General features: G+C 47.0%; 1 protein-coding gene across 10 annotated transcripts in view; it reads left to right on the top strand.

The window, feature by feature from the left end:
- The window catches only part of LOC106580589 (rapamycin-insensitive companion of mTOR), a 66,705-nt gene that overhangs the window by 45,149 nt on the left and 3,808 nt on the right, over positions 1–17,748 (top strand). For 5 of the 10 annotated variants that reach the window (XR_014381840.1, XR_014381842.1, XR_014381837.1 and 2 more), the window contains 16 exons: positions 1,299–1,434; positions 1,620–1,819; positions 2,077–2,203; positions 2,325–2,489; positions 2,666–2,742; positions 4,297–4,375; positions 4,571–4,680; positions 5,136–5,223; positions 5,334–5,426; positions 5,660–5,766; positions 5,847–6,076; positions 6,988–8,071; positions 8,992–9,060; positions 11,288–11,541; positions 11,665–11,877; positions 11,977–16,250. Coding sequence is in view for 2 of the 10 variants with exons in the window: in XM_014161813.3 (XP_014017288.3) it covers positions 1,299–1,434; positions 1,620–1,819; positions 2,077–2,203; positions 2,325–2,489; positions 2,666–2,742; positions 4,297–4,375; positions 4,571–4,680; positions 5,136–5,223; positions 5,334–5,426; positions 5,660–5,766; positions 5,847–6,076; positions 6,988–8,071; positions 8,992–9,060; positions 11,288–11,541; positions 11,665–11,877; positions 16,127–16,250 (3,156 nt within the window). In the remaining 8 variants the exon portion in view is untranslated. Of the gene's footprint in view, positions 1–1,298; positions 1,435–1,619; positions 1,820–2,076; positions 2,204–2,324; positions 2,490–2,665; positions 2,743–4,296; positions 4,376–4,570; positions 4,681–5,135; positions 5,224–5,333; positions 5,427–5,659; positions 5,767–5,846; positions 6,077–6,987; positions 8,072–8,549; positions 8,867–8,991; positions 9,061–11,287; positions 11,542–11,664; positions 11,878–11,976; positions 16,251–17,748 lie in introns of those variants that run through there. The other 5 variants (XR_014381839.1, XR_014381838.1, XM_014161813.3 and 2 more) reach the window with 5 other exon arrangements.

Genomic DNA, 17,748 nt, shown 5'->3' with positions numbered 1-17,748 from the left:
CACTATTACCACTACTCCTACTATTACTGCCACTATTACCACTACTCCTACTATTACTGCCACTATTACCACTACTCCTACTATTACTGCCACTATTACCGCTACTATTACCACTACTCCCACTATTACCACTACTCCTACTATTACTGCCACTATTACCACTACTCCTACTACTACTGCCACTACTCCTACTACTACTGCCACTATTACCACTACTCCTACTATTACTGCTACTACTATTACCGCTACTCCTACTATTATTACCACTACTCCTACTATTACTACCACTACTGCTGCTGCTACTACTACTATTACCACTACTCCTACTATTACTGCCACTACTGTTGCTGCTACTACTACTACTATTACCACTACTCCTACTATTACTGCCACTACTGCTACTGCGACTACCACTGTTACCACTACTCCTACTATTACTGCCACTACTGCTGCTGCTACTACTACTACTACTACTATTACCACTACTATTACTGCCACTACTGCTGCTGCTACTACCACTATTACCACTACTACTATTACTGCCACTACTGCTGCTACTATTACCACTACTCCTACTATTACTGCTGCTACTACTACCACTATTACCACTACTCCTACTATTACTGCCACTACTGCTGCTGCTGCTACTACTACTACTACTATTACCACTACTATTACTGCCACTACTGCTGCTGCTACTACCACTATTACCACTACTACTATTACTGCCACTACTGCTGCTACTATTACCACTACTCCTACTATTACTGCCACTACTGCTGCTACTACTACCACTATTACCACTAGTCCTACTATTACTGCTACTACTACCACTATTACCACTAGTCCTACTATTACTGCTACTACTACCACTATTACCACTACTCCTACTATTACTGCTACTACTACCACTATTACCACTACTCCTACTATTACTGCCACTACTGCTGCTACTACTACTATTACCACTACTCCTACTACTATTTCTACCACTATTACCACTACTACTACTTTTTCTGCCACTATTACCACTACTCCTGAAATACTGAGCTGAGCTTGACTGTAGTAAGGTGTCCCCCTTCTCACCGTATGCGTGTTCCATTTTGTGTAAAGGGTGGCAGGTAGCGTAGCGGTTAACAGCATTGACCCAGTAACCGAAAGGTCACTGGTTAGAATCCACGAACCGACTAGGTGAAAAATCTGTTTGTGCCCTGGAGCAAGGCACTTAACCCTAATTGCTCACTTAGCGTCTGCTAAGTGACAAAAATGTCAAATGTGTGTGTGTGTGTGTGGTCCAGGTTTGTGCGGAGGCTGCTGTACTTCTATAAGCCCAGTAGTAAGCTGTATGCAGGTCTGGAGCTAGACCATCCTAAAGCCAGACAGCTCACTCTGGTAGGATGCCAGTTCATCGAGTTCCTCATAGAGTCTGACGAGGTGAGGAAATAGAACAGAAAAATAAAGGTTTAAAGGTTAACTTCTATGTCGGACATTTTTTATTTTTTTTGGTGTCACTTTTTTTCTTTTTGCCTAGCCTTGATATTTACCTAGCTCCAAACCAATAGCCTCTTTCTCCTGGTTTTTGTCATTGTTGAGCTCCTTGTTTCTCCTCCCTCTCCCAGGATGGCCAGGCATACCTGGAGGAGCTGGTGAAGGACATGGTGGCCTGGCTGTCCTTGTCCTCTGGCCTGAAGCCTGACCCCTGTCTCCAGAGCAACGGGCTGCTCACCACCCTCAGCCAGCACTACTTCCTGTTACTGGGGACCCTCTCAGCCCACCTACACGGGATTAAACTGCTAGAGAAGTGCAGCCTCTTTCAGTGGTCAGTCTGGACTATTGACTAAAATAATTGTCAGTATGAGCTTGAACAGGATGAAAGCACTGATTGGTTGAAATAACAGCAACAAACCTTTTGGCCAGATGAGTCCAAGGCAACAAGTAGGCTATTGAGTGCCAAAGGTCGAGGGACTGTTGTTTGGTCCGGGCTTCTACAGAATGTCTAGGTTATGGTGAATACGGTGCCTGCCGAGACAGAACCCAGATCACTACCTGATTCCATGTGTGTGTTCTTCTCCTCAGTCTGCTGAACCTGTGCTCTGTGAAAAACCAGGACGTTGTGTTGAAGCTGGCTGTGTCTACTCTGGACTACAGCAGAGATGGACTGGCCAGAGTCATCCTTTCCAAGATCCTCACTGCCGCCACTGATGTAAGGCCTGGCCTAGGAATGATGGGTGGATGGATTCAATGGGCTTTTATTTGGGTGATGATGGAATAGTTGTTGTTGAAACGAAACTTAGCCTGAACAATCCCTCTATGTCCATCCACAGACGTGCAGGCTGTATGCCACCAAGCACCTGCGTGTGTTGCTGAGGGCAGGGGTGGAGTTCTTCAGTAACTGGGGCATGGAGCTGCTGGTCACCCAGCTGCACGACCACAGCAAAGCTGTCTCCTTGGAGGCCCTGGACATACTGGACGAGGCCTGCGAGGACAAGGTGGGACTGGGCCTGGTGGAGAGGGGCTGGGGCCTGGTGGAGAGGGGCTGGGGCCTGGTGGAGAGGGGCTGGGGCCTGGTGGAGAGGGGCTGGGGCCTGGTGGAGAGTGGCTGGGGCCTGGTGGAGAGGGGCTGGGGCCTGGTGGAGAGGAGTTGATGTTTGTTTTGTTCCCTCAGGCTAACCTCCATGCTCTGATCCAGCTCAAACCAGCTCTGTCCCACCTGGGAGACAAGGGCCTTCTACTGCTCCTCAGGTCAGTTAACACACACACACACGCATTAAGAATTACACTGAAAAAATATATAAACGCAACATGTAACAATTTAAAATATTTTTCTGAGTTGCAGTTCATATAAGGAAATCAGTCAATTGAAATAAATTCATTAGGCCCATATCTATGGATTCACATGACTGGGAATACAGATATGCATCTGTTGGTCACAGTTACCTTAAAAAAAAAAAAAGGTTAGGGTCGTGGATCAGAAAACCAGTCAGTATCTGGTGTTACCACCATTTGCCTCATGCAGCACGACACATCGCCTTCATATAGAGATGATTAGGCTGTTGATTGTGGCCTGTGGAATGTTGTCCCACTCCTCTTCAATGGCTGTGTGAAGTTTCTGGATATTGGCGGGAACTGGAACACGCTATCATACACGTAAATCCAGAGCATCCCAAACATGCTCAATGGGTGACATGTCTGGTGAGTATGCAGGCCATGGAAGAACTGGGACATTTTCAGCTTCCAGGAATTGTGTACAGATCCTTGCGACATCGGGCTGTGCATTATCATGCTGAAATATGAGGTGATGATGGCATGACAATGGGCCTCAGGATCTCATCACGGTATCTCTGTGCATTCAGATTGGCATAGATAAAATGCAACTGTGTTCGTTGTCCGTAGCTTATGCCTACCCATACCATAACCTCACCACCACCATGGGGCACTCTGTTCATAACATTGACATCAGCAAACCGCTCGCCCACACAACGCTGCAATGTTGTCTGCCATCTGCCCGGTACAGTTGAAACCGGGATTCACCTATGAAGAGCACACTTCTCCAGCGTGCCAGTGACCATTGAAGGTGAGCATTTGCCCACTGAAGTCGGTTACAACGCTGAACTGCAGTCAGGTCAAGACCCTGCTGAGGATGACAAGCACGCAGATGTGCTTCCCTGAGATGTTTCTGACAGATTGCGCAGAAGTTCTTCGGTTGCCCAAACTCAGTTTCATCAACTGTCGGGGTGGCTGGTCTCAGGCGATCCGGTAGGTGAAGAAGCCGGATGTGTAAGTCCTGGGCTGGCGTGGTTACACGTGGTCTGTGGTTGTGAAGCCGGTTGGACGTACTGCCAAATTCTCTAAAATGACGGTAGAGAAATGGTATGGTAGAGAAATTAACATTTAATTATCTGGCAACATGCTACCTCTACTTGAGACACCTGTAGGCATTGTGTTGTGTGACAAATCTCCACATTTTAGAGTGGCCTTTTATTGTGCCCAGCACAAGGTGCACCTGTGTAATGATCATGCTGTTTAATAAGCTTCTTGATATGCCACACCTGTCAGTGGATGGATTATCTTGGCAAAGGAGAAATGCTCACTAACAGGAATGTAAGCTAATTTTTGCACAAAACTTGAGAGAAATAAGCTTTTTGTGCGTGTGAAACATTTCTGGGATGTTTTATTACAGCTCATGAAACATGGCACTAACACTTTACATGTTGCGTTCATATATTTTTGTTCAGTGTAGATGCACAGGTGTGCTGTGACGTTGTTCCCACTCTTAAACCAGTCTTCTCTGTGCAGGTTCCTGTCTATTCCTAAGGGCTTCTCTTACCTCAACGAGAGGGGCTACGTCAGCAAACAGTTGGACAGATGGCAGAAGGTAAGCCTGCTCTTTTATTAATTTACCCATCAGCTGCTAATTTAGCAACAGCTACTCTTCCATTGGTCCACACTAAACACAGTACAAAGAAATCGTTCCCAGATTGGAAAAACAAAATACACTCGCTATCAATACAAATGTCAAATCTAATCCAGTGATGAGTTTTTATGTGTGTCCCTGACTGTGTGGTGACAGGAGTACAACCTGAGGTACGTCGATCTGATAGAGGAGCAGCTGAATGAAGCGTTAACTACATACCGTAAACCTGTGGACGGAGACAACTACGTCAGACGCAGCAACCAAAGGTGAGACTGCTTACCTTGCAAAGCTGGACAGGTAGCCATGATCCAGTTATCACCAGCCCTGGTGCTGGAGGGCTACAGGAAGTCTGCAGTTGTCACCAGCCCTGGTGCTGGAGGGCTACAGGAAGTCTGCAGTTGTCACCAGCCCTGGTGCTGGAGGGCTGCAGGCAGTCTGTGCAGTTGTCACCAGCCCTGGTGCTGGAGGGCTGCAGGCAGTCTGTGCAGTTGTCACCAGCCCTGGTGCTGGAGGGCTGCAGGAAGTCTGTGCAGGCTTTTTGTTTGAGCCAGCACTAGCTCGCCTGATTTGGCGCATCAGTGCTGGGCTGAAACTGAAGCCCTCATACCTTGTTGCGCTCTACCACCACAAATCTATCAGATGGGATATTGAACTCCAACTCCCCGTGTACCTCTCCTCACAGTTGTTGAAAGTTTGTATATTGTCTGTGTTTTGTTTCTAGGTTACAGAGACCAAATGTTTATCTTCCTGTGCACTTGTATGGTCAGCTGGTCCATGATAAGACAGGCTGCCATCTACTGGAGGCTCAGGTAACTCCCTTCATATTAATATTTACGTTTAGATATCCAAACGTCTTTCTTTATTGTGAGGAACCTATGAGTTTTTGTAACTAACTTAGCGTTTCATGTTCTCTCTGTAGAGTGTGGTTCCTGACCTCAGCTACACGGTTCGCTGCCCGATGCTGGACACCTGGGAGGGCATCAAACAGCTGAAGGCAGCCCTCTGGGCTCTGGTCAGTCTTCCTAACCACCAGGCACATAACTCACAATGTTGTTTGATCAGTGTTCTTGTCTCTTGTTAGTTACAGTAAGAAATGATACTATTGGTTCATAATGGTCTTTATTTCCTTTCTCTTGGCTAGACACTACAGACAGTTGGTCTGTGTCCTCCACTGCTCTGGCTTTGCTAGTGTCTGTGTCAGTATGGAGACAATGTGTTAATGACAGTGAATGTGGCTGTTTCCAGGGTAACATTGGCTCATCCAACTGGGGTCTGAACCTGCTGCAGGATGAGAACGTCATCCCTGACATCCTGGCTTTGGCACAACACTGTGAGGTCCTGTCCATACGTGGGTAAGGATACAGAGAGATGAACCAATAGCGTTAGCCTGACGGCTCACCCACAGTTACATGTCTGTTCTCTCTCTCTCCAGGACTTGTGTGTACGTCTTAGGCGTGATCTCCAAGACACGGCAGGGCTGTGAAGTGTTGAAACGGTATGGCTGGGATGCGGTCAGACACAGTCGGCGGACGCTGTGGCCCGTCACCCCTGACGAGGTGGACACACTGATGACCTCTGAACTCTCCTCCGTACCAAGCACGCTCAGTCTCGACTCCGAGTCCACTAGCTCCCAACACAATAGCGAGAGCGAGTCCCAGCCCCGTGAGTTATTCATGACACTCCTCAGCAAGCAACAAGGACAGACGGGGTTTCTGTTCCATATGATACAAAACACAGCATATATGACCTAAAATATATCATATGATACAAAACACTGCGTTATATGACCTAAAATACATCGTATGATACAAAACACAGCATATATGACCTAAAATACATCATATGATACAAAACACTGCGTTATATGACCTAAAATACATCATATGATACAAAACACAGCATATATGACCTAAAATACATCATATGATACAAAACACAGCATATATGACCTAAAATACATCATATGATACAAAACACAGCATATATGACCTAAAATCCATTGTATGATACAAAACACTGCGTTATATGACCTAAAATACATCATATGATACAAAACACAGCATATATGACCTAAAATACATCGTATGATACAAAACACAGCATATATGACCTAAAATATATCGTATGATACAAAACACTGCGTTATATGACCTAAAATACATCGTATGATACAAAACACAGCGTTATATGACCTAAAATACATCGTATGATACAAAATACAGCATATATGACCTAAAATACATCGTATGATACAAAACACAGTATCACATGAGCAATGGACAAATGAAACAAATACCAAAAGGTAGTTTTCCTTCAAGTACATCCTTAGCAGCTCTTGCTTTCCTAGTTTTTATTCTACTTTTATATACTATGGATGTATGTGTTCTTATTTATTTGTGTGTGTGTGTGTGTGTGTGTGTGTGTGTGTGTGTGTGTGTGTGTGTGTGTGTGTGTGTGTGTGTGTGTGTGTGTGTGTGTGTGTGTGTGTGTGTGTGTGTGTGTGTGTGTGTGTGTGTGTGTGTGTGTGTGTGTGTGTGGTGTGTGTGTGTGTGTGTGTGTGTGTGTGTCCTCAGACATGTACATCCTGGATGATTACAAGTGTGACATGTTGGACCAATCAAACGATGCCTCCCTCTACCTGCACTCCAAACCCGGGAAGGACCGCAGCCCCTTCACCATCCTGGCCTCGACCCGCTTCGTACGCAACCGCTTCCTCAACTCCCTGACCCTCCCCAGAAAGAAGCTGCGCTCCACCAGTGACCCCAAGGCAGTGGGGGGCAGCTGCACCCCCACCGAGCCCAAACTGGGGGGGCTGAGAAGGAACAGGACGGTCACAGAGCCCTCTATCTACTCCTCATCGCAGGGCGACGTGTTTACGCCTGTATTCAATGGGAGAGGCTTACCCAAGAGTCCCACAGTCAGCCTGGAAACCTCCTTTGTGGTGACCAGCGGCTCGGGGGAGGGGTCAGAGGGGCAGCTGGTAGAGAGGAGGCTAGACCAGGCTGGTGGAGGGGGTACTGGGCTGCGGGGTCCTGGAGAGCCTCCCTCCAGGGAACAGAGTAGCCGGGAACGTCTAGCGGGAGGAGATGGTGGTTCCTCTTCCTCCGGAGGGGGGGGAGGAGGAGGGGGAGGAGGAGGGGGAGGGACTCAGTTTAAAAGCCGCAGTCAGAGCTTCAACACCACCACTAGCGGCATCAGCTCCATGAGCTCCAGCCCCTTCCGTGAGACCGCTGGAAACCCTGAGCCCGAACCAGACTCCTCGGACTGCGTCAGCCTTAACACAGTGGTCTCGGCCAAGACCGTAAAAATGCTGTACTCCCTCAGCCCAACCCAGGCCCAGACCAACCACCTGCCCCTTTCCAAGTCTAACTCTGTCTCCCTGTTCCCCGCTGGCTACTCACATACCCTCCCCCGCAGATCCCAGAGTCTCAAGTCTCCCTCCATGACGGCTATTAAGAGCCTGGCGGACTGCAGTTTCATGTACACCAGCCCGCGGGATGCGCTAGGCTATGCTACTCTGAAGAAGCTGCAGCAGCAGAGGATCCATCCGTCTCTGTCTCATAGTGAGGCGTTAGCGTCGCCCGCTAAAGACGTACTGTTCACTGACGCTATCACTATGAAGACTGGTAGTCTGGACTCGAGGCTGATGCCGCGCAGGTCAGTTAGGTCTCTCACACACACACACTAATGCACATAGGCTATGTGTGCTGCACACACACACGTATGGGTAATGCAATATACGCGCACAAACACACACATTAACATATACAGGTAATACACAACTTCTCCTGTTGTGTTTTCAATGTTATCTTGGCTGCTAGCTGTCATCTTGGCTGCTAGCTGTCATCTTGGCTGCTAGCTGTCAGCTCACATGCTTTTCTCAATCGTACATGATTGTCTGTCTGCGTCTCTGGTCAAATCAATGTTCTCCTGCTCTGTTTAATCATTCTCCACTCTCCTTTTCATCTGTGTGTCTTTGTTGTGGCCATGTGTGTGTGAGTTTGGGTGTGCTTGTTTGTGAAGACATTGAACTCTCCATTTGTTCTAGCTCAGATTGGGCTCCTGAGGGGTTCTTCCCCACAGCCTAGTCTTGGTCGGTAGACAGAGAGAAGCAGACTGAGGTGGAGTACCTCAGGTTGTCTGCTAAGAGAGTGAGCTGTCCAGGCTCCAGCCTCGCTGATGCACATCGCAGGCCATCCAGAGTCTACCTCCCTCGGTGGGTGGACATCTCCACAGTAGTGTGTCCACCCACCCACCCCACGTTTAGATACCTGGATGTGATGGTGCTGTCAGCTTGTCTGAGAAAGGGTTAGCTGTAGTCTCTAGTAGCAACACTGGTGTGTGTGTGTGTTGTAGTGCCACCGGTTATTAGTCCTCTTTAGCAGCAACGGTGTGTGTCTGCTGGTTCAGAGCAATAACAGCTGTGTGTGTGTGTGTGTGTGTGTGTGTGTGTGTGTGTGTGTGTGTGTGTGTGTGTGTGTGTGTGTGTGTGTGTGTGTGTGTGTGTGTGTGTGTGTGTGTGTGTGTGTGTGTGTGTGTGTGTGTGTGTGTGTGTGGTGGGGGGGGGGGGCTCTCAGGTTGTCTGCTAAGAGGGTCAGCTGTCCAGTTGTCCAGCCACACCGCAGGATGTCCATCTCTATGCCTTGGTGGGTGGAGCCCCTCGTAGATACATTTAACCCCTGTGCTTATAGAGCACCTCTCCATCCCATTTGTAGAGCAGTTTTCTCCAGTGTTGCAGAACCCTTGACTTTTTCCACGTTTTTTTTTTTTTTAAGTAAACAGTTTTTCCTCATCAATTTACACACAATACCCCATAATGACAAAGTGAGAAGTGTTTTTTTTTGTGCAAATTTATTAAAAATGAAAAAACAGAAATACCTTATTTACATAGGTATTCAGACCCTTTGCTATGAGATTCTAAATTGAGCTCAGGTGCATCCTGTTTCCATTGATCATCCTTGAGATGTTTCTACAAGTTGATTGGCATCCACCTGTGGTAAATTCAATTGATTGGACATGATTTGGAAAGGCACACACCTGTCTAGATAAGGTCCCACAGTTGACAGTGCATGTCAGACACAAACCAAGCCGTAAATTGTCCGTAGAGCTCTGAGACAGGATTGTGTCGAGACACAGATCTGGGGAAGGGTACCAAAAAATGTCTGCAGCATTGGAGGTTGCCAAGAACGCAGTGGCCTCCATCATTTTTAAATGGAAGAGGTTTGGAACCACCAAGACTCATCCTGGAGCAAACTAAGTAATCAGGGGAGAAGGACCTTGGTCAGCGATGTGACTAAGAACCCGATGGTCAATCTGAAGGTTCACCTTCCAACAGAACAACGACCCTAATCACACAGTCAAGACAACGCAGGAGTGACTTCCAACAGGACAACGACCCTAATCACACAGTCAAGACAACGCAGGAGTGACTTCCAACAGGACAACGACCCTAATCACACAGTCAAGACAACGCAGGAGTGACTTCCAACAGGACAACGACCCTAATCACACAGTCAAGACAACGCAGGAGTGACTTCCAACAGGACAACGACCCTAATCACACAGTCAAGACAACGCAGGAGTGACTTCCAACAGGACAACGACCCTAATCACACAGTCAAGACAACGACCCTAATCACACAGTCAAGACAACGCAGGAGTGACTTCCAACAGGACAACGACCCTAATCACACAGTCAAGACAACGCAGGAGTGACTTCCAACAGGACAACGACCCTAATCACACAGTCAAGACAACGCAGGAGTGACTTCCAACAGGACAACGACCCTAATCACACAGTCAAGACAACGCAGGAGTGACTTCCAACAGGACAACGACCCTAATCACACAGTCAAGACAACGCAGGAGTGACTTCCAACAGGACAACGACCCTAATCACACAGTCAAGACAACGCAGGAGTGACTTCCAACAGGACAACGACCCTAATCACACAGTCAAGACAACGCAGGAGTGACTTCCAACAGGACAACGACCCTAATCACACAGTCAAGACAACGCAGGAGTGACTTCCAACAGGACAACGACCCTAATCACACAGTCAAGACAACGCAGGAGTGACTTCCAACAGGACAACGACCCTAATCACACAGTCAAGACAACGCAGGAGTGACTTCGGGATAAGCCTCTGAATGTCCTTGAGTGGCCAAGCCAGAGCCCGGACTTGAACCCAATATAATATCTCTGGAGAGACCTGAAAATAGCTGTGCAGCAACGCTCCCCATCCAACCTGACAGAGCTTGAGAGAATCTGCAGAGAAGAATGGGAGAAACTCCCCAAATATGCAGTAGCTGTGCCAAGCTTGTAGTGTCATACCCAAGACTAGAGGCTGTAATCACTGCCAAAGGTGCTTAAACTAAGTACTGAGTAAAGTGTCTGAATACTTATGTAAATGTGATATTTCTGTTTAATTTGCTACAATTTCTAAACCTGTTTTTGCTTTGTCATGATGGCGTATTGTGTGTTGATTGATTAGGGGAAAATACAATTGAATTCATTTTAGAATAAGGCTGTAATGTAACAAAATGTGGGGAAAGTCAAGGGTTCTGACTACTTTCAAAAGGCACCGTATTGGTTTTAGGACTAGGAGGCTAGATTCCCACAGTCTCATGCAGATGAAGCCTGTGGTCTTATAGATGCACTGTTTAGATGTGGTGCGGCATGCCGATTAGGAATCCCACACATTTCATTTGTTTTTGCGTTATAGTTCTCTCTTTGTCCATGTTTCCGTTTGTTGTTCATTCTCTCTCACACTCTACCTCTCCGTATCTCTGTCTCTCTCTGCCTCTTCTGTTTCTTTCCCCCGTCCCTCTCCGTCCTGTCATCCCTCTCACCTCTCTCCTTCCGCCTGGCAGGTTTCTGAAGGCGTTGAGCTTTGCGTCTCTGGACAAGGAGGATCTGCTCAGCCCCATCAACCAGAGCACTCTGCACCGTTCCTCCTCAGTGAGATCCATGGTGTCCAGCGCCACCTACAGCTGTAATGACGACTACGTGGGCCTGGCGCTGCCCATGGACATCAACGACATGTTCCACATCCGAGACGCGCCTTACTTCCAACAGAAGACCAGCCTGCCTGCCGAGTGCCCATTCTACTTTGGAGACTCTGAATGTAAGGGAGGATGGAGAGATGGGTGGATAGTGGTGGTAGTTTCATGTGAATGCTGGAGATACTTCCAGTTCAGTATGTGTTTGTGTGACAGAGTGTGTGTGTTCTCTACCCTGTGTACCATAGGTGACGGTGGTCGTCCCTATCCCCGTATTCCACTGCTGAAGCAGCAGTTCAGTATCTCAGAGCTGATGGCCAGCAGAGAGAACAACCAGAACCACATCCTGGGTGTAGAGGAGACGGGTCTACAGGAACACACTGATGACAACTGTCTCTACTGCGTAGGAACTACTGTACTGGGCCACCACACACAGCCTCAGATCAACAACACATGCAGAGGTGAGGGAAAACAGTTACACAGACACTCGCACACAGACTACTCTGAACAAACACACACACGCACTGATGATTTAACCCTCCCTGTGTTTTACCAAAAAGGCTCAGATGTTTGTGTTTCCACCTCCACGGCCTCAGCAGACCTGCTCCAGGGACTCACTGGGCCACGGCCTCAGCAGACCTGCTCCAGGGACTCACTGGGCCACGGCCTCAGCAGACCTGCTCCAGGGACTCACTGGGCCACGGCCTCAGCAGACCTGCTCCAGGGACTCACTGGGCCACGGCCTCAGCAGACCTGCTCCAGGGACTCACTGGGCCACGGCCAAAGCAGACCTGCTCCAGGGACTCACTGGGCCACGGCCAAAGCAAGGCTGCTGGGGCTTTTTGGGCGGCATTTACATTTACATTTACATTTTAGTCATTTAGCAGACGCTCTTATCCAGAGCGACTTACAGTAGTGAATGCATACATTTCATACATTTCTTTTTTTTCTCTCTCTCTCTCCGTACTGGTCCCCCGTGGGAATCGAACCCACAACCCTGGCGTTGCAAACACCATGCTCTACCAACTGAGCCACACGGGACAATGCTTACATAACAATGGCTAACTGTTTACACCTTCGGCGGTTAAAAGCGTCAGCATGCTTCAGTTCGACTGGCGGCTACCCGAAGTCGGCTAGCGAACCGAACGAGTGTGCTCGCAGATTCCCTTAAAAGACCCTCGCTTGAAAAACTAGAAAAAAGCGGCAATAGTACTGTTTGTCCATTTTGAGAAGCCGTAGCCAGTATACACTTCCTCAAAATAGTCTGAATTAGTCTATGGTAACTCATGAAATCTGTTTTAATTGTGAGGGTTTTGACGAAGAGATTTTACTACCGTGACTCCACCACACTGAGTAGTGGTTGTGTTGTTGAAAAGCAGAATTGGACTACTGTGACTCCACCACACTGAGTAGTGGTTGTGTTGTTGAAAAGCAGAATTGGACTACTGTGACTCCACCACACTGAGTAGTGGTTGTGTTGTTGAAAAGCAGAATTGGACTACTGTGACTCCACCACACTGAGTAGTGGTTGTGTTGTTGAAAAGCAGAATTAGACTACTGTGACTCCACCACTCCACCACACTGAGTAGTGGGGGGTGTATGCCTTATGATTAACGAGACGTGGTGTGATCATAACAACATACAGGAACTCAAGTCCTTTTGTTCACCTGACCTAGAATTCCTTACAATCAAATTCTGACCGCATTATCTACCAACAGAATTCTCTTCGATCATAATCACAGTCGTGTATATCCCGCCCCAGTCAGACACATCAACGGCCCTGAAAGAACTTCATTTGACTCTATGTAGACTGGAAACCACATTTCCTGAGGCTGCATTTATTGTAGCTGGGGATTTTAACAAGGCTAATCTGACAACAAGGCTCCCTAAATTTTATCAGCATATCGAATGCGTGACCCAGGTTGGCAAAACCCTGGATCATTGTTATTATAAAGTCCTCCCCCACCCTCCTTTCAGAAAATCTGACCACAACTCCATTTTGTTGCTCCCAGCCTATAGACAGAAACTAAAACAGGAAGCGCATGTGCTCAGGTCTGTTCAACGCTGGTCCGAACAATCGGATTCCACACTTCAAGATTGCTTTGATCACGTGGACTGGGATATGTTCCACATAGCGTCGGACAATAACATTGATGAATACGCTGATTCGGTGAGCGAGTTTATTAGCAAGTGCATCGGTGATGTTGTACCCACAGCGTCTATTAAAACATTCCCCAACCAGAAACCGTGGATTGATGCCAGCATTCGCGCAAAACTGAAAGCGCGAATCACTGCTTTTAATCAGGGCAAGGTGACCGGAAACATGACTGAATACAAACAGTGTAGCTATTCCCTCCGCAAGGCAATCAAACAAGCTAAGCATCAGTACAGAGACAAAGTAGAGTCGCAATTCAAAGGCTCAGACACGAGAGGTATGTGGCAGGGTCTACAATCAATCACGGACTACAAAAGGAAAACCAGCCCCGTCGCGGACCAGGATGTCTTGCTCCCAGACAGACTAAACAACTTATTTGGTCGCTTTGAGGACAATACAGTGCCACTGACACGGCCCGCTACCAAAACCTGTGGGCTCTCCTTCACTGCAGCCAATGTGAGTAAAACATTTAAATGCGTTAACCCTCGCAATGCTGCCGGTCCAGACAGCATCCCCAGCCGCGTCCTCAGAGCATGCGCAGACCAGCTGGCTGGTGTGTTTACGGACATATTCAATCAAACCTTATCCCAGTCTGCTGTCCCCACATGCTTCAAGAGGGCCACCATTGTTCCTGTTCCCAAGAAAGCTAAGGTAACTGAGCTAAATGACTATCGCCCCATAGCACTCACTTCCGTCATCATGAAGTGCTTTGAGAGACTAGTCAAGGACCATATCACCTCCACCCTACCTGACACCCTAGACCCACTCCAATTTGCTTACCGCTCCAATAGGTCCACAGACGACGCAATCGCAATCACACTGCACACTGCCCTAACCCATCTGGACAAGAGGAATACCTATGTAAGAATGCTGTTCGACTACAGCTCGCATTTAACACCATAGTACCCTCCAAACTCGTCATTAAGCTCGAGACCCTGGGTCTCGACCCCACCCTGTGCAACTGGTTCCTGGACTTTCTGACGGGCCGCCCCCAGGTGGTGAGGGTAGGAAACAACATCTCCACCCCGCTGATCCTCAATATTGGGGCCCCACAAGGGTGCGTTCTCAGCCCTCTCCTGTACTCCCTGTTCACCCACGACTGCGTGGCCATGCACGCCTCCAACTCAATCATCAAGTTTGCAGACGACACTACAGTGGTAGGCTTGATTACCAACAACGACGAGACAGCCTACAGGGAGGAGGTGAGGGCCCTCGGAGTGTGGTGTCAGGAAAATAACCTCACACTCAATGTCATCAAAACAAAGGAGATGATCGTGGACTTCAGGAAACAGCAGAGGGAACACCCCCCTATCCACATCAACGGGACAGTAGTGGAGAAGGTGGAAGGTTTTAAGTTCCTCGTTATACACATCACGGACAAACTGAAATGGTCCACCCACACAGACAACGTGGTGAAGAAGGCGCAGCAACGCCTCTTCAACCTCAGGAGGCTGAAGAAATTCGGCTTGTCACCAAAAACCCTGACTAACTTTTACAGATGCACAATCGAGAGCATCCTGTCGGGCTGTATCACCGCCTGGCACGGCAGCTGCTCCGCCCACAACCGTAAGGCTCTCCAGAGGGTAGTGAGGTCTGCACAACGCATCACCGGGTGCAAACTACCTGCCCTCCAGGACACCTACACCACCTGATGTCACAGGAAGGCCAAAAAGTTTATCAAGGACAACAACCACCCGAGCCACTGCCTGTTCACCCCGCTATCATCCAAAAGGCGAGGTCTGTACAGGTGCATCAAAGCTGGGACCGAGAGACTGAAAAACAGCTTCTATCTCAAGGCCATCAGACTGTTAAACAGCCATCACTAACATTGAGTGACTGCTGCCAACATACTGACTCAACTCAAGCCACTTTAATAATGAAACATTTATGTAATAAATATATCACTAGCCACTTTAAACAATGCCACTTAATATCATGTTTACATACCCTACATTACTCATCTCATATGTATATACTGTACTCTATACCATCTACTGCATCTTGCCTATGCCATTCGGCCATCACTCATTCATATATTTTTATGTACATATTCTTATTCATTCCTTTACACTTGTATGTATAAGGTAGTTGTGAAATTGTTAGGTTAGATTACTTGTTAGATATTACTGCATGGTCGGAACTAGAAGCACAAGCATTTTGCTACACTCACATTAACATCTGCTAACCATGTGTATGTGACAAATAAAATTTGATTTGGTTGTGTCGTTGAAAAGCAGAATTAGACTACTTTGACTCCACCACACTGAGTAGTGGTTGTGTTGTTGAAAAGTAGAATTAGACTACTGTGACTCCACCACACTGAGTAGTGCTTGTGTTACTCCCCGTGTTCTCTACATAGAGTTCCCGTGGTTTAGTCAGACCAGCCATCGTCTCTAGGTGATGTCTCAGTCCAAGTTCTCTGGTGTCTCTGGCTGCAGCGACGCTGCTGTATCACAGGGATGTCTCCTGCTAACATAGTGCTGGGTACGCACACACACACACACAGACCCTGTGTGAATGGAGCTCTCTGATAGGCTGTTGTGTGTGTTTATCAGGTGGCAAGGGGATATCTTACGACGGCCCGGCCTGTCGGGTTCTGCTGAGGAAGGAAGTGCTTCGCCTCGTCATCAACCTCAGCTCTTCTGTTGGAACCAAGGGCCACGAAACAGGACTACTGACGTAAGACACACCCACACACCCTCTCCCCCGCTCTCTTTATTGGTTAAAGGATACGTGTCTTTATTAGTGATGGTGGGGGGAATCGATACAGTTATATATCGCAATAATATTTTATCGATACTTCTACTCTGTATCGATTTGTTAGGTAGCGTTAGCTTGCTCTAGTCAGCTGTACTGGCGCCAAAGCTCCAGTATTTTTCATCCTATAGCTTGTTCTCCATCTTCTTTTTAAATAGTGAGTCAGCATGTTTTCAGCACATTTATTTCCATGACTGATTTAAAAACTACCGTAATATAAGCCGCACCCACTGAATTAAATGTTTTATTTTATTTTGAACATAAATAAGCCGCACATGCCTACCGGTACATTGAAACAAATGAACTTTACACAGGCTTTAACGAAACACGGCTTGTAACAAAAATAAATAGGCTTTAATGAAACACGGCTTGTAACAAAAAAAAAGCTTTAGAGTCAATTCCTCACGCTGCTGTTTCCAACGTCTCATCATTGACTCATTAAGACCAAGCTCCCGTGCAGCAGCTCTATTTCCTTTTCCAACAGCCAGATCAATCGCCTTCAACTTGAAAGCTGCATCATATGCATTTCTCTGTGTCTTTGCCATGATGAGGGTGACAAAATGACTACCGTAATCAGAATGATGGGAAGTTTGAGAGCGCTCGATTTAATCTAAACAGTAAACAAAAAAGTTGTTTGACCTTAACCCGTTCGGCAATTTCATTGGTCTAATGAAAGCTTCATGCCGCCAAAAAACTGAGCACGTCACAGAATGTGTTTTTTTGGAGAGAAAAAAAATTGAAAGCCGGAAAAATCCATATATTAGCCGCGTCATTGTTTAAGCCGCGAGGTTCAAAGCCTGGGAAAAAAGTAGCGGCTTATAGTCCGGAATTTACGGTAGTTTTCTCATGGTCTCTCGTGTCTCTGCAGCAGACATATAGTTAGCAATATGTTTGGAACATCAAATCGTGATAAAATCACAGTATGAATCGAATCACAATACGTTGAGAATCGTAATATACAGTGCATTCGGAAAGTATTCAGACCCCTTGACTTTTTCCACATTTTGTTACATTACAGCCTTATTCTAAAATGGATTAAATAGATTTTTCCCCACATCAATATACTCACAATACCCCATAATGACATCACAATACCCCATAATGACATCACAATACCCCATAAGGACATCACAATACCCCAAAATGACAAAGTGAAAACAGGTTTTCAGACATTTGCACATTTTATTTAAAAAAAAAATAATATATATTTACATAACTATTCAGACCCTTTGCTATGAGACTCAAAATTGAGCTCAGTTGCATCCTGTTTCAATTGATCATCCTTGAGATGTTTCTACAACTTAATTGGAGTCCACCTGTGGTAAATTTAATTTATTGGACATGGTTTGGAAATGCACACACCTGTCTATATAGGGTCCCACAGTTGACAGTGCATGTCAGAGCAAAAACCAAGCCATGA

Source organism: Salmo salar, chromosome 20 (assembly GCF_965601325.2).
Source record: "Salmo salar chromosome 20, fSalSal1, whole genome shotgun sequence".
Taxonomy (NCBI): domain Eukaryota; kingdom Metazoa; phylum Chordata; class Actinopteri; order Salmoniformes; family Salmonidae; genus Salmo; species Salmo salar.
This window is presented reverse-complemented; position numbering and strand designations above follow the sequence as displayed.